Genomic DNA, 26,170 nt, shown 5'->3' on the forward strand with positions numbered 1-26,170 from the left:
ACCAAGCTTTGCCCCCCAGCTGGTTTCTTAGGTTCTGTCAGAGAATTTTTGGGAGTAGCTAAACAGTTGTTATTAATTCTCTTCTTATTTCCCCTCTTGCTTGATGAGATTGATTGAAGTTTAGATAATTTTGTCCAATGTCTCCTGTTTACTGCACATATTGGCTTGATATTTCCTGACAGTATTTGAACTTCAGTCTTTTAGAACAAAAACATAAAAAGAGGGTGTATAAGAATTTTTATATGAAGAAAAGGCATTGGATGTCTTAACATCCTAAAGTTATGAAAGAGCCTGTTTGATTTTATATTTGTTTGAATCTTGACACCTGCTTGTAGCAAAGGACTTTTGCAATATAGAAGTGCAGTTCACCATTGTTAGAGGACTATTCGTGTGACCTTGAGAATCGGGGTTCCATGCATTTTACGAAAGAACTTACCACTTTTGATCAAATAAATGAATGCTTATTTATCACAAACTATTCAATGTTTCGATCAATTTAATGGTTGTAAAATATAGGCACGGAAATAAAAAAAATTAACAGTTTTATATAAATTCTGTTCATAAAATAGCCTTCCATGAGACAAACAATATATATGACTTTGTTGTAAGATCTTTTTCTAAAATGCAACCGAGGTTTACAAAGAGCACTTATTTATGGAGGTCATCTGGACCTTGAGATCCACTGTTAGTTTAAAAAGAGAGAGGATATTAGTAATCTAAGACATGACATCCAAAGAAAAGAGACAGTAATTACAATGTAAAATATATGGGTTTTTTTTTAAGTCTGTGTAATAGTAACTATGGTATCTGTATTAATATTTATATAAATTTAGAAAATTTTGTTTTCAGTCTTAAAAAGATATTTTTCATCACCAAATTTTGATTGATACTTTCATAACATGAAATAAATTCAAGTAATATGGCTCTCAAAAGTTATCAAAAGCAACGGGCTCCACCAAGTGTCCACACCTTTGTGTTGTTATAGTCTCACTTTCATCCATTGAAATTGCTGACTCCAGGGAAATATCTCTTTTGGAATCTCAAAATTGCAAACATTTTTCATTGTTAATCCCCAACCCAAAATGTAATGTTAGCATGCACACCGATCAACTATAATTAAATGCACTAACAACAAGTTAGCAATCTCCACATGCTTTTCTAAATTGACTCCTTTCAATATAAACGCTTTGGTGGTATTGACGAAACATGCAAAGTTTCAATTTGTAAAAACAAAGGACTGGGCCCTAGCCCATTGCTAATTATAGAGCCATGAATCGCAGGAAGAAATTGACGTCAGGTGTGGTGACACTGCAGGAAAAGACGGGAATAGATCATTGATAAATTAATGGTCATAAATATTTTTCAGCCTCCTTTCGCTTCATTTGGGCTAACCTTTAATTATTCTTCATTTCGTGTTGATGTCTGTTAGAAATTGTACAGGGGACTAATTGTTTAATTGGTATGTTATTGAGTCAATTTACACATTATTAATATCATTGGGGAAAATATCATAAAATGAATATTACTTGCAATATTAGGTTGCTTCTTGTACTGTGGAATCATTAGAATTCATAGTGGCTCAATTTTTGTGGTATTCGTGGTTAGCACTCCCCCATGACTTTACATCATTAATGAAAAACAATTTTGAAAGATTAAGTTTTCTCACTGAAACTAAAAACTGATGCATCCACAAAATTACATCCCCACAAAGAAGCAAAAAACCCACAATCCATGAAAATTGGCCCCAATGAATTGAATGATTCCCCACAGTAAGCTAAAATGTTAACCATTTTGCAGTCTTTGCAAGGATTGCTGTCAACAAAAAAATTTTTTTTTTAAAGAATTATTAAAACCCTGTTCTAATATTACCTCATCATTTTAAAGTTCAAACCCTAAGAAAACTATATATTGTCAATTGGTGTGGTCGCTAACAGAGAGATGTGAAACTTTCATAATACCAATAAAACCATTGTGCAATTCAGTGTGATCTTAGAATCATATGACTCTTTCGTCAATGCTTGTGTTGCAACAGAATGGAAAGTGAAAGGGACGTCAGAGGTTGCCGGGGTTACCTGAGCGTTTTTTGTAATGTGACGGTGTTACGCAGCATGTGGAGGGTTTATGGGACATGGATTAATAATAAAAAGAGGGGAAATCACAATTATCAATTAAAAGGAAAAACTAGATAGCAAGGTCATTAATCAATTAGCTCCCCATCTAAGACTGACAAGTTGATTGGCTTTTGAACTTAATTCTCTATTTCAACAAAGTGTTTGAAGTGATTTTACTGCATTTAGCTATTTACTAAGGTTATATTGAGAAATAAAGAGAGAAAGAGAACACGAATATTATCTTCATTAATTTATAGTTAAGTTACCTCAATGTTCTTAAATATTAGACGAAGTATAAAAGTAAGAAATATTTAATACCACTTATTTTATAATACAGGTAACCATTTAAAGTCTCTATCTTTAAGGCATATTAACCACTTTTCTCCTTGTGTAGATAAGATTTGTCCATAATGTATGCCACCTCATCTCTATCAATATACATAACCACCAAACAAAAAACACCTAACCAATCTTATGTAAAGACCACCTTAACCACATATGTATGTAATAATACCACCTGATCAGGCTAATGTATACCACCTTACCATGCAGTCAAATGTTTTTACCACTCAATGACATGAAATAGTCAATTAGCGCTCCTTTTCAGACAATATCTGTAAACTTCCAGCTTCGTGTTCTGCAAAGAACTGTTCATTCTGCAAACAACTGATTAAGGAACATTCAAGTATTTATGGAACAAAGTTTCTTAATTACAGACATGCAAAAATGTTTCTTTCCATCAGTGCATATGGATCAAAACACATAAAACAAAATGTCACTGGTTTGATAAGCATGACGTAAAATATAAATCCCTCCGAGACGGCGCAGATATCTGAACACGAAGAAGGTGTGGAAATCATTTGCAGTACATGTCATAATTTTTATCATTGCCAACATCAAAGAGAGCGGGAGTTTAAAAGTAGAATTAATTGAATTCTAAATCTAAACGTAATTCATATTTTTGGGGTTTATTTTTTACCCTTTTTAAATCTTGCTTGTAAATTGTTTAATGCTAAAGCTAGTCATGTAAAAGTTTTTATGCAAGAGATTTTTATTAGCACTGTATGTAAAGCTTATAAGTTAGATTGTAATTATAGAAATTTGATTTTCTTTTAAAATTTAACACCAATGGCTTATCAAGATTTCACTTTGAAAGCTACCGGGTATTAAAAGTTCTGTGATCATTGTAGCCAGGGAGTGGTCTAAGAAATCAGCTGGAAAAATTCTATCTTATCAAAACTACAAATGAAGATAATGATAACATATCTACATTTCAGTTGGGTTTTTTTTCTTAGATTTCTTTTATTTGGTCGATTCATGTTACATGTATAATGAACTAAATTAATATGTCATGAATTCCAATGGTTCCCTCTTGCTTCTCTTCTATTTACACCTTAACTCCCCCATGGTCCCTTCCAAAAGATAATTGGTTTTCCCCCATGACTGAAATGTCACACTTTCAAAAATTAAATTATGTATAAATTATGGAACAAAGCAAAAAAAAAACAACAACAAGAATAAGGTAATCTCCAGATTTTCCTATCAGAGAGTCATATTGGGACACAAATTTTAAAAGCTTATGGAGACATTATGCCTGCATGCACTTTTTGATGTTAAGCTTATTCGATTTCTTTGCAAATCAGTTACTTTATTTTCCCAGAAAAGAAAGTCTGTTTGGCCTTAGTAAAATGCTCTCACTGGTATTAAATAAGCTGAGACAACCACTGAATCAATACAATTAGAAGAAGTGTATCATATACTGGTACAAAACACACATTAGTGGTTACATACAATGCTGGCCTGTAATCTAGGTTCATGTTCAATACAACCATATCAATGTCTGCATGCAGCATTAACAATGTACCAGCCCAGGAGTGTCTGCAATAAGGAGAGCAGATGTCTCGGACATGGAGTTATCGACTAGCAGACATGGAGTTGGATTAGCGACTGGCAGGTTGGCAGAGATTTTAGGCGGACTAACTCAATCCATGACCGTACAATTATCTATATGTACAACCAACCATTGTCTCTCAGACTGACCTTATTTGACCCTCTGTGAAACGTCTTCAAAGAGCCTAAATTTCTCCAGAAAGCCAGAATGTACTGTATACAGTATACATGTATTACCAAGCCAGGATGATCCAAATATCAAGTTCCAATACCAATTTTTCTGAATGATTTTTTTTTGTCTTGAAAAGAGAGTGTATTTTATGATTTTAATCAACAATTTTTGGAAATAAATGTCCAAAATTAAAAATTGTCAGGAAAGCAAACCAAGGGTATCAGAGTTTAATTACACTGTATTATTTAGTACTGTTTACAGGGTTATTTTTGATACTTTTTTTTCCCCTTCTAGTCACTTCCAAACAGTTTCACCCAGTCGTGAATTTGGCAAGATACAGTTAGAAATTGAAATTCTTTCTAATTCAAATTAACAAAGCTATTTATTAAAAATTTGTTTTTACTTCAACTAGTCCTAAAATTTGCTCAGAGACAATGAGAGAGAAAGGGGCAAAAATAAAACAGGGACAGATAATTCAGTGTATACAGTACTGTATGTACATGTATTACCAGGCCTGTGCTACCCTTGAGCTATATTATTCTCCCCCTGTGCTTGTTTCAATCCCCTGGAAACCAAGCATCTCTTGTTTTAAGCTGCCTTTTTGCCAGAGGTTGCAGCATCTTTGTTTGTTTTGGAAGTCATGATTAGTACATGTATCCTATAATAGAAAGAAAACAAATGGTATTAGAGGATCCTACTATAGTAAAAAGCAATATTTGCTTGGTTTCAGTGTCATTCATTTGAAAACAAGACTATTGAACTCTCTTTGAGACCAATTCCTGTAGATTGTTTGCCAGTTTTGTTTTGTTGATATCGTATTAGTGGTAAAGCGGGAAGTTTGCCCGGCATTATTAATAGCTCTAGGGGTCCGGTAGACTTCAAAATGAAGCTGATTCATAACCAATGACCCCCAGTATCACATCATAAAGCTAGGATTGCAGAAATTTGTTGACATCACACAAACAGTTTTGGAACAGAGAAATGCTCATTTTCTCAAGGTCACTGATTGCATAATGTGTAGTGTCCGTTCTATTGTCAGTCTGGGGGCCAACATCCATGTTCAGAGTTTTTTAACTCAGTTGTGAGTATTTAATCTGCTTAATTTGTCGGTAGAAAAAGAAATCAATGCCCCAACGTTATGCCATTTGAGACTATTCATGGCTACAGTGGCTGAATTAAATGGATTGTGGTCTGCGAGGTTGGTAGTAAAGTAAACAGATTATTGTCAAATTATGTAAAACTCCACACAAACACATCCAGAGAGAGCAATAGCCTTTTGTATATGAGGTTTGATTTCAAGGAGTTCTACATGAGAAAGCATATTAAACAGCACAATGCGCACAAGCTGTTTTATACAATGATTCAGGCTTACAATGGGGATCTAAAATGTAATCTTGTAATGCCAGGATCCTTGTAATTAGGATAATGTAATGGGGATCCTTGTAATTTGGATAATGTAATGGGGATCTTTGTAATTGGAATATTGTAATGGGGATCCTTGTAATTAGGATAATGTAATGGGGATCCTTGTAATTGGAATAATGTAATGGGGATCCTTGTAATTAGGATAATGTAATGGGGATCCTTGTAATTAGGATAATTTAATGGGATCCTGGTAATGGGAATAATGTAATGGGGATCCTTGTAAATTAGGATAATGTAATGGGGATCCTGGTAATGGGAATAATGTATTGGGGATTTTTTTAAAATAGGATAATGTAATGGGGATCCTTGTAATGGAAATAAGGTAATGGGGATCATTGTAAACTGTGATAATGTAATGGGAATCCTTGTAATCGGGAGAATGTATAAGGAGGTGGCTGATGCATTAATAGCTGGTCGTGGTTGACTGGAAGATTGGGCTTTAATTTTTTAATTGTTTACAGTTTTGATTATTAAAGTCACTGTAAACAATTTTTGTTCAGATTGTGCTTGCATGATGTTATTTTTAAACAATATTGTTTTGAATAGAACTACATTATACATAATGACCATAAGATTTTGTCATGAGTTAACAAATTATGATAGGCACCTATGAAGAGGTTGATTTTTCATTTCTTAATGTTGTGAATTTTTTGGTACTAGGTATTTACATTATTTAATGTTTTCCATTTCTTACAGAACGCCAGAACAATGCCCACAAGTTGTCTCCCTTCTGTCTGAGAGCTACAACCCCCACGTCAGATTCGGGGCAGCCATGGCCCTGGGAATCGCCTGTGCAGGGACCGGACTCAAGGTAGTACCAAACAGAAAAGGTCACAAACAAAACAAGGTTGAAAATATTAAAACAATATAGCAAGGCAGAAATGATGATTTAACAAAACAAGATGGAAAAGGTTGCAATCTGAAATAAACGAGACAGAATAGGTCAAAAACAAACAAAACGAGACAGAAGAGGTAAAAAACAGTGATACAGAAAAGATGAAAAAGCAACAAAGAGTGAGTAGTTCAAAAAAGTGAAATGGTTATAATTTTGTTTGTATGGTACTGAACTTTAAGTGTTTTGGATTACTTTGGTTAAATTGATTAAGTGTAAGTCCATATTGTACTACGAATTTTCCCATTCAATGAGCCCATGGTATGATCTGTTAATCATTAAAGAATTATTCATTATTGAAGATCTGATCTGTTTTTCTATGTGGTTGTACTTTTTTGGGTACACATAAAATATATCATGTTTGTAAATTTCTCATGCACCATAGAAATGTCAATGAAAGAGCCCATAGTATAATTCCGTTAATCATAATTTATAGAATTATTAATGAGAGCAAACATACTACACAGCTTTGCTAGTACTTCATTGAGTCAGACATAGTTTAAGTTTTTACAATGTTTGTATATAAATTGTAGTACATGTACTGTAGGTATGTGTCAATCAATAACCCAGTATTATAATCAGTTAATCAGAAGAATTATTCATTAGAGCTATTGTTCTATCATGGTGTTCAAGTACTTTATTGGCTTCAGTTAAAGTACAGAAATCTGTACTAATAGTTTTAAAAAAATGCTAATGGAAGAGTACATTAATGTAAAAACTGCACATCCAGGTCAAGTTTAAGTTTCTTTCAGTGGCCATTTAATCATCTTGGTATAATATTATCTTGCCTGATAAGAACATTACGGCAGTATGAAATAACAGTTAGCTGGTGTTAATCACCTGATAATGTGAAGATGCTTTCACATTTACACATCTGGTTGTTCCACTATAGTGAATTTCATGTGAAAATGTCATGCATCATGTGAAACGAGCATTTACATGACATTTCACTTGAGATTTCTTCTCACATAATATTCACATGAATTTTTTTTTTTTGGTTACGATTAATTCAATTTTACATCATATCACAGGGAGCGAAATGTCACTTGGCATAAGATATAATTCATGTAAATTGTATGACATAATGGAGCTACCTCATGTAAGAAACAGAACTGCCTTTGTATGGAGCAGAAAATGCTTTACTTCATACTTGCCAACTGACCCGATTTCGTCGGGTCACACCCGATTTTTTAACCCTTCACCCGATTATTTTTTATGACCCGGCGGGTCATGCTTTTCACCCGATTTTTGTCGAACAACCCGAAAATCTCCCGATTTCCGGATTTGGTTCGTAAAATACGTTGCGCGTATGACTTCCAGTTATGAACCCAAGCTAAGCTTGGATTTACGTAACGTGTAAACAATGCCGATGGCTATAAGAGACACATTATTTAATAAGTGTAATAATTATCGTGAGTTGTTTTGACTAAGCGAAGGTTTAAATCATTAAGTTTGATGGCTTCCAATAAGAAAAGGTCTTCATCGGGGCCAACGGAATCAAACCCAACAAAAAGAAAACGATATTTTTGTACCTATCAACATATCTGGGAAAATGAATTCTCATAGGTAAAACAAAGTAATCGAGTACAAAACGAGGCTTTTGCGTTCTATGTAACGCACATTTGAATATTGGATTTTGTGCTCAAAATGATTTGACTAAACATTCAAAAACGCTAAGTCATGTATTGAATGCATTTTAATACACAAAAGTCTTCCAAGTCGCTTACAACTTTCATGCCATCATTTACAGAGTTCAAAACCAAGGTTAATGTAGCAGAAACTCTTTTTGCATTTTTTTTTTCAGCTGAACACAACCTACCATTTTCTGTGTCAGATCACTTTACAAAATTCAAAATCAGCAACTGTTAGTTAAAATGCTTCTTTGCAATAAAGTACATGTATTACACATAAGTTTTAACACATATTTCTATTGTATATACCTATTAAATGCATGATAAATATGTCGTGAATGTCGTTACGCGCTATGACCAGATTTTTTACTTTCCAAATCTGGTCATGACCAGATTTTCACATGTTGGAGGTTGGCAAGTATGCTTTACTTACATAATTGTTGGCTTCAAAATTAAATTTTGTTCAAATATGTAGGGCAGTTTAATAGGTAAGTCCAAAGATACAGATGTTCTGAAGTCATTAATTTACCAGGTGTGTGCGTATAAAGTTCACAAATTCAGTTTCATAATCCTGTCATGAGTAGAATATTGTGGCCCATGGACCACAAATTCAATGGATGATCACACAGAGACTAATTAACAGAGATACTCCATTTAAAATTAGTTAAGTGAAATTAATGTGGTAAGATATTAAAGAGAATGATTTATAAATGGCAACAGTTTAAGAGAAATAGTGCTTGTTTTGTTTTGGGGTTTTTTTTCGGAAAAAAAAATGGGGAAAAAAAAAATCAGTGATGTTCAGTAATGGTACAATTTTTTTTTAGTTCGTTTATAATTTTTATGGAACTTGAAAGAACCATTCAATTAGTAGTGGTCTGGTAGAGTATCTTCATCATGCAACGATTCCACAGGAAGAGACCGGGGCAGACATTATGCCATTAGTCCCCGGCAATCGGTACCCCGCAATTACTGCCTACTTGTATGCAGGTTAATCAGATATTGGGCAAGTCTCGTCCTAGATTAATGACAATCCAAATTAACAATAAATGTGCAGAACTATGCACTTCAAATGTATATACATGTACTGTAAATTAAAACCAAGAACCTCAAAGGTATATCCTGTAAAACGTTAAGCCGGGAAAGTAATACTTTTGTGTGTAAACTGGGGAACTAATAAAGAACTTCAAAAGTAGATACTGTAAACTGGGGGATCAGTAAAGAACCTCAAAAATATATACTGTAAACTGGAAAACCAGTATATTCCATGAACTGGAAAGCAAAAAAACTTCCAACTTTAAAGTACCGGTATATACTGTAAACTGGAAAGCCAAGAACCTCAAAAGTATATACTGTAAAATGTAGAAACAAGCCAAAACCTCAAAAGTATATAATGCTGTAGAATGTAGAAACTTATAAGAACCTCGAAAGTATATATATGTATACTGTAAAATGCAGAAACAAGAATCTCAAAAGTATTTGAATATGTTTAATTGGAGAACCAAGAACCTCTGAAGTAAAACTGTAAACTGGGGTTTTGATAATATTTGTTAGCATCACATTTCTTTGATTTAGTGGAACAAGAAAGCACAAGTATTGACAGTATGATCTTATATTATCAATACAATATGTTTCTCAGATATTGCACTTCAAGGAACATTTAATTTCTTAGATCAAATCAACAATTTAAGTCCACAAAATCCAACAGATGTTTCATAAGTATTGAAGAAATTGTAGCTTATATTATTCTGATTGTTTAAAAGAACTGCTGTCATTTCTTTGAAATTAGTAAACTGTAACTGATATGATTCTTAAAAGTATTTGTACATTAAGTTTAGAGAGATCTTTTAATTATCTGAGATTCCCTTAACATTTTAAAGAAATTGATGTAACATCACAAAATAATTGCGAAGAAAAATGTAGTGTCTCAAAATCAATGCAGTGTTGTAGAATTAATTTTCTTTTACTGTTCTGTGGCCATTTAATAAGGCATCAGCAACTGTTGACAAAATATCACACCCACTTGTTCAATTTACTGTCTCCAAACAATAATTTTCTAAATGAATTAATAATCGCTGTCCAAGATTCGTGGTCTGATAGTCCCACAACTATTAATAATTGCGAAAGTGGGATAGAATACTGAGTTTCAAGGTGGTATTTTAAATGTAGTGAGCCTGTGACAAGCATATTGGAAATTAATAATATCGAAAACTTTAAAACTACAAAAACAACAACAAAATTGTGTATCTGTAGTGTATTTTTTTGGATTGGCTTCATTCAAAATGGATCAATCAAATCTAACGGTTTTAAGGATCCACACAAACAAAAGCCAATTAAGATTCTTTTGAACAGTCTGCTCCTCTGTGGTCCCATTAAAACTGAAGTCAATCGTGATTGACCAAACCCCAGGAGCCAGTTAGAAGCAGTATTACAGTGATAAGCCTATTCCAGTCGAAATGTATTTTTAATAAGAATGTTTACAGTTAATGCGTCTTTATTTTCGTTATTGATGTATGGAGTGAGAGTTAAATTTAGGCAATTACTGCTGGAAGAATGCTGTTTTCTCAACACAACTGACTATCTCAGAGGAACATTATGGATGGGCTTTTCAATTATTATTAATTTTTAGAGAGATTTTTTGCCTATTACCGTATTTTTCGGGGCATAGGCCGGTATTTTTTTCCTCCGATGAGCGAGCCCCGGCCTATCCCCCGGGATCGGCTATTCTTAGACTCAAAGTTTAAAAAATTTAACAGTAAAATATAAAATCCACTGTTTTTATCCGTTGTACTGTTGTAGCAATTTATTATGAGGGTTGGTTTTTTTCATCCGTTTGAACTATTGTTCGATAGTTGTCCCGTTGATAATTTTTGTAATGACATCGTGAGTAATAAAATGTACAGTACTGTACAAGGTATTTCTTTACAATCCCAATCAAAAGAATTTTTTTCCCACGTTCGTGTATGAACCCTGGAAACTATTATTGCGTAGTAAAAAAGAAAACGAAACCGGGTAGAATGTAATATGACGGAATTTTGGTGAATTCTTCATTTCTGCGTTCGTAGGAATCACTGGTCTTGGGTGTAGAATAAATCAAATGCTATGTGTTTTTACAATTAATTTTCTGTTGGATGAAATAACGGTATTCTGGTGTCGTGTGTATATACAAAGGTGTGAAACCCGTGACTAAAACACAGCCTGGGGGCACGTAGTGTACACCGTTACACTTCATTGCATTAACTGTGTTTTTAACATTACAACTTCTCTGCATAACGGCAAGTCACTATTTAATTAATTAATGGAAAGAACACAAATTAAATATTTTATGTTTGGTATTTCGTTTTCTCATTCATAGCGATTACGGGGGATAACTCTATTTGGATATGAAACCACGTGTTGAGCTAATGGATGCCATACCCCGTATTTACAAGTAGCTTTCAAAGTATAACTTGATTAAATGAGATTTAGCAATAAGGTATTAATAAAATATAAAAGGTTTGGTAAAATATTATACTTAGTTCTACCAGACAGAACCACGGAGGTTGGTGTTGCAATTAAATTTACACTATGTAAAATTACGATACACAGCGATACACCGACGAATACGGAAGAGACCAAACAGCCACAAAACACAGATTAATTTTTGAAAATTGCTTGAAATATATATGTTAAGCAAATTTAATAACTTTAATTACTCTTTTGACTTTCTACATCGATATTCTGAAAGTATATATTTAATACGGTGACTTTCTTAATCAGCGGTCATACTTTCACTATAGTAATCATCGATTGAAAATCGGCTTATCCCCCAATTAGACTAGTCTAAGGATTTTTCTTGAATTTTGTCTAAAAATTAGGAATTCGGCCTATGCCCCACATCGACATATGCCCCGAAAAATACGGTATATCTTACTTTATTTGTTATTGATATGTCAATTTGTAAAGAATAAAATCTGTTGTTTTTGGTTTGGTATAAGAAATCAAAATCTTGTTGAAGAAGGGAGGGTGTGTATTGCTTTGCTGCTGTCTGTTAAAAATTTGTCTGTTGGTCGGTCCACCAACAGTTTTCGTTCATTTTTTCGCAGAGGTCGCACATATAATACTATTGAAATGAAATTTGGTATACAGATTTATCATGTTAATATCTAGTCCAATTTTGATGTTGGATACGATCGAGCAATTGTTTACAGAGTTATACCCCTTGGACTCAAAAAAATTCTAATTTTTGCAGTTTTTATTGGTTTCTTTGCAGAGGTCTTCAAGGAGGGGGACATAAGTGTTTCACAAACATCTTTTGTTTTATCAATATATATACCAGTAATTCATTTTAAGGATAGAGGCAGAAAACTGAAAACAATTACATGTTTGTTATAGAATTTGACACGTATCAATGTGGATCGAAAACATTTATTCCCTATGATATTGCAAAAGGTCAAGGTCATTATCTTGTAACACTGAGCTATCCTTGACCTTAATCTTCATTTGTTAGCTATTATTTTATTGTTGTTCCTTGATCAATATAGATTAAAAGAATATGTAGACTTACCCACACATAGGAAAAGTATGCATGCATTGATGCCAAGAATGCTGCTACTATTTGATCAGTATTTCAGCGGATTCCACTGTATTATTCAACTACAACAAAAAATTTCTTTGCGAGAATCAGAGAAATTATGTTGAATCTTATAGTGACTGTTTGGAATTCATTCTTCTTTGGGTATTGTATGGATTGGGAATCTTTTTTCTCTGCCAACTGACTCCATGTTTTAAATAGTCTTCTTCAGAAAAAATAAAAAATGTGAGAACAAAAACCACAATCAAGGAGTTCAGACATTGAACCTTTTCTTACCTACAACGGGTGTTTGGTGTATTGTAACATGTGCTTCAAGTTTACAAGATGAGAAAGCAAGTTGTGTTGCTTCTATGTAAAAATTAATCTGATACGTTTTTCATGCTTATCGTGTAACAGTTCATTTTTTTTCTCATAACAGGAACCCCTCATTCTGCTGGAGCTGATGACCAATTTTTCATGTTTATTTTTTAAAGTCATGTGATATAATGGTATCTTTTTTTTTCTTGTAACAGGAAGCCCTAAATCTGCTGGAGCCGATGACCAATGACCCCGTGAACTATGTCCGTCAAGGTGCACTGATTGCCTCAGCCCTGGTTCTTGTACAACAAAATGAGAACACCTGCCCTAAGGTAATAGCAACAAAGTTATAGCACTGCTGCAGATAAAGGTGTTGTAAGGGTAAATGTACAAGTCAAGGTCATTGCCAGTCATTTGTGACTTTAAAGTACTGGTAATACATATGATATTTTATTTTTCATTTATGAGTTAATGATAAATTTCAAGAAAGTAAAATCGCTTTGAGGAGGGAAACATAATATATTTCTCAATAGAAACCCTTTTCAGCTGTTTGTTGCAACAAGAGATTAACAATTTATTACATGTCGTAAAAATGTGAAGGTATATTTTGGAATTTTTAACCTTTGCAAACAAAACTAGAGAGGATGATGTATGTTTGACTAATCTGACCACCCCTGTGTCTAATCCACAATATTTTATAGAAGAAACAACAGCAGAAGAAGTTTATACCTGCCTCAAAGTTTGTTAAATGACCCAAAGGTGTGTCATGACCTTGCTCATGGGCAAATAGTCCAAGGTCATATCTATATCAAAAAGTTTTCTAGCAAGAGGTATTTAGACTCAAACCGTACTATTTTTCTGTTCGTTGAATAGTGTAGTTGGAAAAATTTTGCTAAACTTGGGAAATGCCAGATTTATCTGCTCTTTAAACAAGGGCAGACAATAGAGTCAGAGCATAATATTCCATTCAATGGTAGTTTAACAAGTAATTGGAAGACATATTACATTGGTGATTTATGAAGATTTATTTTAATTAATTATGATTTATATTATTTGGTAAATGCATTAATGAATTAAATATGTCTGAAGTTATACAATTATGGTAGAGGAATTTCATGTTTTCTCTTGACAGCTGAAATTTGTGTTGATAAAATTTACTCAAATATTAAAGAGATTTGTTAGATTTTGGATACACAAATGAGTCTCTATAGATTAACAAATGATTCTTTGATAATTCATGTTTCGGTTAAGAGTAATTTCTGATGGACAGTTAGCAACTCTTGGGGGCAAGCAAAAAAAAAATTCCATTTTCTGAAGTGTTCGATGAGAGACTTCACACTTTGTGGGTCAATGAAATGTCTGCCACTAAAAGATCTGAGGAAATTGAAGCATTTTATCAGCTCATCTTGCTTTACATCCATGCTCTTCAACAAGAAATGTTTGAAGTTTCTCAAAAGCAATATATCCATGCCCTTCATTATCATGGAGAGTCCTTTTGAAATATGAAATAAAGAGTGCGTGGAGATTTTCCGTGCGGCAGGTTTATCTCGGCTTCCTGGGGGTTCTCGGTTGAGGTGTCTGAGGAAGAACAATATCATCAAAGCGGACGTTATCGTGCAGGAAGTGCATCCGCTAGCCAATCAAATCAAAGATTGTGTAAAATAAGGGCAGAAAATGTTGTGCACTCATCCATAGAAAATTGGCCGTTAACACTAATTTCAAAATTGAATTTTAAATCTGAGAAAATTATCAATTTGGAATAATTATGTATTTTAAATTACATAGTACACATATTTTTGACAATGATTACTAGGTATTTGTAACAGGAAATTAAATTTACACGTAAATTGATTTCTTCTTTGTTTGCAAGGCTTTTCTAAGCTTAAAACAAGTGAGACTGACCACAGAAAACATACTGTGTGTCCAGTAATTTTTGCGATGATCTAATTTTTGCTTTTTTCTCAATGTCTTTTGAATCGCAAAATAATTTGTATCATTTCTAAAACAAACTTTTAAAATCGCAAAACATGATTGACGCAAATTAAAAATACTACATATTTTCCCCATCTTTGCAAATTTTGTGACACGCGAAAAAAAAAACCCCGAATATACGGTAGTGTGCTATTTTTTTTTAAATGCAGTGACAATCCTCTTTCATCCTAGTTTCCTTTTCTGAGTGTAGGTGCTTTCTGTGAAAGTCACCATGTCAATAAGTACAATACATGTAATATATAATAATAGAATTACAAAATTCATATTAGTCAGCTTTGATGTTGGTCCAAGGTCAGCTGCTCTGATTAGTCTGTGCTAACGAGAAGCGTATAATTTGCGGGTTGTGGTAGATGGAGTAGAATCATTTGCACCTTTTGGCAGTGATCTTTGTCAATACCTGTCTACTAATGTGAGAACTAAGGTATGACAGTCAACAAGTCGCACACAAAGGGTGGCCAATATAGCTGTGATGAGCAAATGGCCCAAGGTATTACAGGTCAAATACTGTCAGGTAGTCATACCCAATCCCACAGTTTAGTCATATAGCAAATATGATTTTCTAAATAATGTGGTGTCATCAGTATTAGTTGGCATCGATATTTATGGATGTAATGAAAAGAACAGTTTCTAGAAGACATCAATTCATAGACCATGTATATCACCATATATCAATACAATTGTTATTAAAAATCATACTCCAATGAAAATCTAATTTTGTTGATGAACTCAACAAAAAAGTCCCTGAAAATAGGTATTCAACTAATATTGATGAGAAACCACAATGTTTAATATGATCTTCATATTTTAATATACAATTTAGAAAATAGTTAAAATAAGTTAGCAGGTTGGTCTGGGTCTTCTTGATGCATGCAATTTTCAATTTCGGTGTCATTGCTTAAAGTTGTATTTATTTTATAGGTTGCCCACTATAGAAGCCTTTACTCTAAGATTATAAGCGACAAACACGATGATGTCATGGCGAAGTTTGGAGCAATCCTGGCCCAAGGAATTATTGACGCAGGTGAGAGAGAGAATCTTATTTGGATAACAAATATTGTGAAATCAAGGCAAACATAAGTTTAAATTTCCGTTGGTTGGCTGTTTCAATGAATTCATATCGTCATGAATGGCATGTTATAGAGTACATAATAAAAGATACCAATAAAAATTCTTTTATAGCTGTGTAATTGACCAAAATTGAAAATTCTGAACTTCAATGTTAGTATCCTAAGAGCTTCGATTTTTTTTCTCTAGCTCAATCAATCTTATCTAAAGTATCCATTTGATTGGACAATAAATTTTTTTGCCATTCTTCTTAGAAAACAAAATCAATTTTTTCCCGCCTCTCAAAGAGGATAAATATTTTCGGAGATAATAAAGAGAGACGCTTGATCAGAATCACGTTTTTATCTGTGTTGCAGTCTTGCAGACGTATTCTATTTCTTCATTAAAAGTCAATAGAAGTGTTTTGAACGTTGAAAGAAGTGATTGAGTGTTAAAAATAAATAGAAAAGGGGAGAGAATTCTGTGCCAAAAATTGAAGGGGGGGGGGGGGGGGGCAATAGATGGGAACTGCAGTGGTTTGGTTATCGCTATGTTTTATAATCTGACAGATTGATTCATGAATGTGATATGTATGATTTCCTGGCAAATACCAGGGAGAGGGGGAAAAAATTACTGATGGCTGTGAGACTGTAGTAGCAGGTGCCCTGGGAGATAAGACCATTTCCTCAACAGATATCACATAGGGCCTTTCTGACTTCTTGTACGTGTTTCTGTGGGGAAAAAATCCAGGATCGAGATATTTTCGATGATTATTTTATGTACCAGGGATTTGACTGACCCCAATGAAAGACGGCATTTGCGAGGTGCAGCGTGTGAGAATATGATATTGCACTTTTCAAGTTCGAACTCCCCTTAAAAAAGTAGGACAAGATGATGGAAGATAGAGTAGACTGACCTTATAGGAAAAAATGAGATGATGTGTGAACAAGATCTTCATGCAGTGATAATCAGAGATAGAAAAATGAGGGGTCTGATAATGGGTGTCATTTAGTTGAGCAACACTGGGTTTATGTGAGCATGTCAATTGCTGCAATGGATGTACTTTGGTAGGTTATAGCAATGCAAAATTATATACGTGTATTATTACTTCACCCTCTTTTTTAAAAAATTTACTGTTTACAGGGTAAGCTTTGCCTTGTGTAATTTTCACCCTTCTACATTTCCAAACAGTTCCGCTCCATCTTGATTTCGCCCAGAAACAGAGATAATTCGAGACAGTTGAATTAATATTCGCCCAGTCTAAAATTCGCCTACTAATAATGAAGTCAAAAGGGGCAAAAATAAAACAGGAGCAAATAATTTTCTGTATACAGTTCTCTCCAAAACTTTCTGAATGTTTCTGAGACTCTGAATGTTGTTTCTTTGTGAATTTTGCATTTTTAAAGTTAAATTTTTTTAGTTCAAGTCTGGTACTACATTTGCATATTGCGTATTGGAAATAAATGTTAGGTCTTTTCAAATTTTTCGTCAAAAATGAGTAATTAGTCAGACCAAACACATGCAAACAATAATTTATCTGCAAGCAATAATTTGTCTGCCAATGTTTTCTCAAATTTTATAAAATGATGATCATGCAATCATCAGATCTGAACCGTGGTTTTCTTGGTATACAGTAACAGAATTTAGCTTTCATGCAAGCTGAAGGAGGGCTCAATGTTCTCGAGTTGAAAACAAATTTGCAAGAAGCATGTAGACATCGCAGAGAGGGCATCAAGAAAGTCGCAATGCTTCTTTGTTGTTGAAGGATTTACCAAATTTTCAAACAAGCTCCTATGTTAAGGCTATCCCATGTAGCTTATAATTATGTCATCAACATATTGCATGAAGAATCATTTACAAAAATAGTTTATTTACGTGCGTGATCTCACGGCATGTAAACAAAAAACACGTAGACAATCTGTCACTTTGCGTCCTCTCCGCAATTGCACAGTGACTAACCATAATTATCAAACAACAATATTAAGTGCTTACAGATTTATTGTTGGGATTTTAGGGGGGCCAAATCAGACAGTTAAATTAGTATGAAATGACTAAGAAATCTTATATGTTGACGTAGAATCTGCATGTTTTCTTTCGCAGTTGATAGTTTAGATCAGTGGTTAAAGCCACTTCAGGCAAGTAACGCTATTACACATTAAGACAGCATCATCTGTGTAAGTCTCCCTCCATTGGAGTGCAAAATAAAAAAAATTTGAATGTTACGGTTTTCAGACAATAAACACTTAATAAAAAAAGCACCATTGACTCGTTGATTTTAGTTTGAGCGTGCTACAGACCAGGTGGGTGAAGGTGTATACTTATTTATTCTCAAGTGTAACGATGTTCCCTTAAGTATATAGATGATTCCCTTAGTTTAACAAATACTGAGGCTAAAAGGTGCAATAGTGTTCCGGAAATTTCAGTGTTGGTTAATTGGTCGGGGCTCCTTTCTCGTATTGTTTGCTAATTGGCCATCCCCTCACATTACACAGGCAGGGTAATAGTAATGTGATCGTTTTATGGATGGGTGTAATGCATTCAAATTTTTCCTAAAACAAGCTTCATGTTTTATGACTGACTCTCATGAAATTGCCACAACTTTCTGTAACTGATAAATGCATGCTAAATGTTCCTCTGAAAGATGGTGGGTTTTTTTTTTTATCCTATATTATATTTTCTGCATGTCAGCAGAATTTTTCTTCAGTATTTTTGACACTGTTCTTTTTAACTGTTGCAATGTATTTTGTAGATCTAAGATTTCTGATCTTCTTTGGGTTCCTCAATAGTTCTTCAAATTGTATATGTAATATGTCTTTATACTTTATCAAGAATGTCTATATCACTTAACAGGAAACATTTCTCTGTTATCCAGCGAGTTCTTGATTTAAGTGAATTGGACTTCATTTTTCATTTTTATCAATGATTTTTCATTTATATCCATTGAATTTATATATTTTGTGGAATCAGAAGTCAGCTCCTACAGGAAACATTTCCAAATGTTTTATATTTATAGAATTCAAATCATCTATATAATGATAAGAACTTATCAGATCTATCTCACTAAACATTTGCGTAAATTCTCTTAAACATTTTCAAACATAGCATTAAAAAGCTTTCATCAATCGAGATAATTCACCCCTTGTGTTCATTCACAAAACCCACATTTGTTTACATTCCTTAGCTATTTATATAACACAAAACAAATGTTCAATTCATTTGAAAAAAAATTCCAACATTAAACAATGATTGTTGTAAGCTATTTTATCAGTAGAATTCTTTTGCACACAAGTTCTATATGCATTAACACATTGTGCAGTTTTTGATACGACAAACTGGACAACATTTTGGATTTTTCGTATTTTTTTTTCTTAATTTTCTATGCTGACTTCTCATTGGTCAATTAAAGAAGCGGATTGGACTCAATTAAAGCCAACTATAACATATTTTTGTTTAAGATGAATTAAAATATGAAATATTCAGTATCTCACCATGCAAAGAAATGTCTTAACTGTTTTGTTGTTGAGCATTAGATTAGTGCAGTTGCAACAAATATATATATATATTTATGCTGTGCACATTGCAGGTAATATATACTAAAGCAATGTTTAGAATTAAGAAAAAAGAAGAAAACATTTAAAGAAGCCATAATGATTGAGAAAAACAAACAAAGACCTCCCATGCTGTAAAGATAATGCTGCATCATATAAGTTTATTGCAAGATGAGATGATGAGGAGATGAAAATCTTTAAAACTTTTATGCAGTACTAAAACTTGAACCCTCTCCTTTCATCTGTTCAGCTAAATTGATACTTTGTTGTTAAAAGAATCAGACACTTTTATTATGCTGTGAATCTTTGCAAATTGATTCAAGAAATGTCATTCTAGCCCATTAATTACCACCTGAATTCTTAGAACAGTCGGGGTTTTATATTTTGTCTGACTTTACAGTTTTCAAAGAAAGTGTTTGAAGATCTCGAATAATCATCCCAGTGACTCAATATTTTAGTTTGTGGCATGTTATTCTCAGTTGGAATCTGAAATTATTATAGTTTTTTCTCAAGAATTTTAAAACCACAACAACTGTAAGATTTTTTAAAATGACCTGAGTATCTTTTCTTTGTAATGAAATTGAACCTTTTTCTTTCCCTCTTTTACTATTTGGGGGATTTTGTTTTTAGAAAAGGAAGAGCTAGCTAGTTGTTTTGATACCAAATTAACAAGACTATGCCATTTATTTTCAAAGATTGAGACTTAGATATCGTTCAGAATGGAGCAAACTTGTGATGTCTTGGAGATAATTTTGCACGATTGTATGACGGCTCCCCCTGAATATGTACACGTTTATTCCGGGGGTGTTGTTTATCAGAATTTCGGTGGAATTCAGCGTTGGGGTTGGGCAACCATGCTCTTTGTCTCTTTGAACATTCTAGACATCGGAAGAATTTTTTTCTTTCTTTTTTTTTATTTGCCGCGATGAATTTTGTTGCCAGTGATAATAAAAAGACAATTTGAGATGTAAAACAGAAGTCAGTGTAGAAACGCATTAATTGGTTTCAGATTGTCGGCTACATTTTGGTTCGTTGGTTCAGTATTTTATTTTAGCCATGTACCAACAACAACAAAATAAGAGATTTTGTGTGATAATAATTATGTGTTAGATTGGAAAATTACTTGTATATTGTTATCACATTTTGAAATTCTTCAGATTAAAAATGACATTGCCATCTTTTATTTTTATCAGGAATTCTGAATTTTCATGTTTTCTGAAGAAATGAGTTATCTCTGCAGTTTTGAATTTCTTTCATCTTGTTTCTTTTCAACAAAATGAAACTTAAGAATTCATTGATTTAAAACCAAAATAAGAATTTGTTATTCAAGAGTTTCTTTTTTCTAAAAATTGATTTGCTCACCAAGATTTTTAGGATTTTGTCAATTTTAATGATTTTGTTTACAAAATGGTCAATTATCATTCAGGAATTGTATTTAACTTTATTAGTTTTACAAGGCATGAACTATGGCATAGAATAAGTACTATAAAGTAATAACATAGTTAATATAAGGTCTAGAATAGTACCAGTAGCTGATAATAAATACATGTAATAACAATCTGTACAATGCTCTGTAAGTCTAACAACTTGTGTTGTAAATGTAACAAGCATTCTGAGAGTATTGCATAAGCAATACACGTCCCCTACCGGTTTGTATTATTCTATGAAAGCTTCCATCTCCTGTAATTTCGCCAAGTCTATTCTGTATTCGCTGGTAAAAATTTGTGAAAACAATGCACTGTTATGCACAATATCATTTTTTACCGTCTTCTGTACCCCGAATCAAACCAAACAGTTAAACAGCTCAACCCGACAACGAACCCGATTGTAATAATACCAAAAAAACCCCTGCCGATTAAATTTACAACACAATGTTTAACACTATTTTACAGAATTTATTTTTTTGTTAGATATGATAAAAGGAATGGTACAAGTAACGCACGATATTATTACTGACTACATACTGGCCTCGTTTATTCAATACACTCCGAACCCGATAACGAACCCGAACATTAAAAAATTGGAATATAAAAAATTAATTTTCTCGAAAATATGTCAATCAGACGCTACAAAAGTGTAAACTTGATCTGTAGTTTGACATTTTGAAGCTGTTCAGCAAGTTTCATATTATTCCTCAAATGCATAAAGAAAAAAAGTGTGGAAAACTGAAGTGGGACAGACAGACGGACTGACGGACGGACAGACAGACGGACGGACGGACGGACGGACAGACGGACTGACGGACGCAGAGGAAAGCTATAGTCCCCTCCGGTGAAACCGGTAGGGGACTAATAACTTTAAGGTACAACTAATATGACTTATAATTTAACTGGAACCATTGCACATGTATATAAAAATGATATATCATGTTTTTTAATAAGATATTGGAATGTAGTTAATGCTCCACAGAGTATAAAATCACAAGTACAGGTCTCCAGTAGGATTTTTTACTTTGGAGCTGTAGTTGTGATTTTACTCTGTGGAGCATTAATTACATTCCAATATTTAAAAAAAAACAGTTGTGGTCTATGTGGTTTTATGTGTTTCACTATGCCATAATTTCTTGGTCTTTGCTGGCAATATTGATAGAGATTACGACCATCAATATGTCCATTATAAGAAAGAGTTTGTGAGATTTGGCACCATTTCTAGCAGTTCCTATCAATAAGTGACAATGAATGTTAACAATGAAATATTAAAATAGCCATTTTTTCCCCTAGAGAGGACTGCAGCGTGAGAATTTTTGGCCACAGTCCACCATAAATAAGATCACTAGCACTCTCTGAGTACTGTTAACATTTATTCATACATTCCCACTGGACATAACAAATCTGATCATCCAATGGAATGACCTGAATTGCATATACATGTATTGTGTTTCATTGATATTGGTGGGCATACATTTTCATGGGTTTTGAACGGAACATAGTTTCAAGAAAAGTATACGTCAATTTATGACGATGACAGAGTGAGTCTGCCATTACAAAGGGTGGTCTTGTTTTTTCTTCCTCCGCTCAGAAATAACCACTAATATTGGTACTCAACAAACAATGCTGAAACCCCAGTGGAGCATATGCATGAGTTTCAAAAAATATTTACTTTTCACATGAAATATTTTTTGTTGTCATTTTTTTTTTCCCGCTATATTTTCCACAAAATCATGACATGCTATTTAATGAAAATGATAAAATAATTGACCTTGTAACTGGACAACCTTTTTTCTCTGTTTCAGGTGGCCGTAACATGACGATCTCGCTGCAGTCGCGCACCGGTCACATGAACATGGAGGGGGTGGTCGGGATGCTGGTCTTCACCCAGTTCTGGTTTTGGTACCCTCTGACCCTGTTCCTCTCCATGGCCTTCACACCCACCTGTCTCGTGGGGCTCAACGAGGATCTCAAGGTCAGTTCAAGTCACAAATACTTGTACTTTTCAAATCACATACACTTAATAGTACCATTGTTTGATGTTAGAATGTATATGTGTACTATGTAGTACATATTATTGTTTATACTGGTTGATGGCAGTCAGTACAAATAAAAAGTACTTGTGAATTTGTGTACTATGTTTTGTATACTGATCAGGCAAAACACTAAATTACCTGTATTTTAGCTTGCACCCACCTCCAACCCAATTAAAAAAAATAAATATCAGGCAATTTGATTGCTCATACTGATCAATCCATGTTATCCTGACCAATATTTAAATCCCTCATCCCACACGCCTTTATAATAAAGATATATGGCCAAAAAGTTAATTAAGCAATACATCAAACATTACTGTAAAGTTGCAATCCCCTCACCTAACCTCACCCAAATACATCATCTTATAAAATAGGATACTCAAATAGGTTGTGAAGAAAATATGAATTATTGTGCATACTAATCAAGCACAACACTATAAGGTACTGATCTGTAAAGTTGCAAACCCCTCACCTCATCCCATCCAATTATTGTGCATACTGAGGAAGCATAATGCCCTTTTATTTATCTTAAACATTTTACAATAAGAAATGGACAAAATGACTATCAATTCAGCAATGGCTCATATGCACAAATAGTCATAGATTTTGATTTACATCAATTTCCATGAATTTATCTGCGGTGTGGTTATGATAGGAGAAATTTGACCTTGGACCTAACTACACACACACGGCCGACTCCTACATACAGGAAATCCCTGTCATGTCCCACTGCTATGTAACGACTATTGGACGACAACCATTGGTAACGACCATCGCAGAAACAATAGATTGCAATCGTTCACTTAACTGGCTGGAGTGAATAATGAATGCTTCGATTATTTTGACGTGGAGGGAGTGAATCTCTGGCCAGAGTGAGGCTGCGGTACACCTACATCACATAGAATGGCAGGACATGTAAATGGTGACCGGAAGAAAAACACTGACTGAAGCCATTATGTTCAAATTTCCTGGCATTCAGAAAAACATGGAATAATAAATGGGTTGGATGGAGCTATCCAATTGAAATAAATTGTCTGTGTCAAAGAGATTTTTTTACAACTTACTATTAAACTTATTTATAGTTTGATTTGTTGTGTCAAACTTTTCAAAAGTGGGTCAAGGTCCCTTAATTAATATTAAGTTTAGCAGTAATTATTTAGAGGCCTTTATACATGGGTGTGAAAGAACAAGATTTTCCAAAACAAATGCAGTTAAATTCAGGGATTTACAGATCCAGTGGAATTAGCTGAGAGATGAGAAAGTCCACCTGCACCCCAAGGCTACACAACATTTACTCTTACTCACTCCAAACTCCAATCAACTTCCATCATTTACAGAGTATCGAATCTACAAAAAAATCAAAACATTTCCTGCTACGATAGATGGACATTTTCCACATGTATTCTCAGATAGTATTGGGGCTGGCCATGCTTATTTAACGCAGATTTTGATTTATTTTCCCTCTTCCTCCTCATTTTTATGAATCGATCATACTTCACTGTAGATAGCTAAATGTGTTTTTATTTTTATTGATGTTGCAGATGTGTATTCAAAAAAGTAGAATCCTTGGAAAGAAAGGAGGGGATCAAAGATTTTAGATTCCAACTGATTTCAAAGAACTGATGAAATATTTGATTGACTGTATAAATCAAAGACTTTCTCTGAAGAGTTACAATAGATTCATTCATATAATTGTGTATATTTCAGATGCCCAAGCTGGAGTTCCGCTCCAATGCTAAGCCCTCACAGTACGCCTACCCCCCGCCCCTGGAGGACAAGAAGGAGAAGACAAAGGAGAAGGTCCTCACTGCGGTCCTCAGCATCACCGCCAAACAGAAGAAGAAGGAGGCTGAGAAGAAGAAGGATGAAGAGAAAATGGATGTGGTAGGTCAAAATAAGGTCAAGGACATAATCTACAGAAGAAGGTTCAGGAGAAAAAAAGATGAAGAAAAAATGGATGTAGTAATTAAAAAAAATGGTAAACAAGGTAAAGATCATAATTCTAAAGGGGGGGACAGAAGAAGGAGGCATAGAAGAAAAGACAAGGTCATAATCTCAAGGTCAAATTTTACAGAATTAAGGGCAAATAGAAGTAGGTTAAGTAGAATATAGAAGGAAAAAAGTGGATGTATTAGGTCAACTTTAATAAGCTTGTTGTCTCAAAGTCAAATCTAACGTTGATGACCTTAGCAAAAGCATGTGTTTTGTGAGGGAAAAATTGATGGATATGGTAGGTCAAAGTTCATGTGATAAGAAAGTCATATTCACGAAGTGAAATGTATAGGGAGAAAAAGGTCAAAATATCAAGCAGAAGAATAGGTATGACAGTTAAGACAGATGGTGAAGTATTTGTTACCTTTCATTTGTTAATTAGTAAAGTATCGTAACACAACTACAAAAATGGAAAAATAAATGAGAAATTTCAGATCAAATTGTTAACGTTACCATGTTCATGTTTATGGTTTCTTGTGAATCAAAATGAGAAATGCTGTATTAGAATTTATCCTACTGGGATGCAGTGAAGCAGGTAAAAATATAATTATAGCCCTTCGCCCACCTTTTCTAAAATGTACGTGAATCGATAAATCTTTTGTCATGCTCAAAAATCTTACTGGCTTCTGATGCATCAAATCATAGAAATTAGTATTAATTTCTTCCTTTTGACATTTTGAATTAATATTTCTTACTGTTATACCTATCATTAAATGAAGTATTGTTATATATATAGAACTTTTTATTTGCATTATATGCATGTAGTCCTCTTATTGGCTCACGTAACGTTTTCAATTTCTATTTCAATCAAGATTCTTTTTAAATAGCAAATGAAACGACTCATATGAATGTGTTGTGAATTGGATAACACTTGTAAATTAAGCATTAAACTTTGACGTCAGCTTCAATGACACTGTAAGTTGGTCAGTTTATGTGGGAGAACGATTAAAGTTGGTTCTTATTTTATTGCTGCCTTATATGTATATTAACATGTACTTGTGCAATGCACTAGCAAGCTAGTATGGTGTTACAGTATGTAAAATGGACTCGGAAGAAAAGATTTTCTTGTCAGAACATTTCTATCTTATTGCTATGTGTTCATGTACAATTACTTGTAAGAAAAATAGACATGTTGATTTGTAA

General features: G+C 33.7%; 1 protein-coding gene across 1 annotated transcript in view; it reads left to right on the forward strand.

Moving 5' to 3' along the window:
* LOC105330688 (26S proteasome non-ATPase regulatory subunit 1) overlaps positions 1-26,170 on the forward strand; it is a 99,224-nt gene that overhangs the window by 68,752 nt on the left and 4,302 nt on the right. The window contains exons 22-26 of the mRNA XM_011432555.4: positions 6,295-6,409; positions 13,204-13,320; positions 15,899-16,001; positions 22,805-22,974; positions 24,743-24,919. Of these exons, the coding sequence (XP_011430857.2) occupies positions 6,295-6,409; positions 13,204-13,320; positions 15,899-16,001; positions 22,805-22,974; positions 24,743-24,919 (682 nt within the window). The remainder of the gene's footprint in view (positions 1-6,294; positions 6,410-13,203; positions 13,321-15,898; positions 16,002-22,804; positions 22,975-24,742; positions 24,920-26,170) is intronic.

Source organism: Magallana gigas, chromosome 8 (assembly GCF_963853765.1).
Source record: "Magallana gigas chromosome 8, xbMagGiga1.1, whole genome shotgun sequence".
Taxonomy (NCBI): domain Eukaryota; kingdom Metazoa; phylum Mollusca; class Bivalvia; order Ostreida; family Ostreidae; genus Magallana; species Magallana gigas.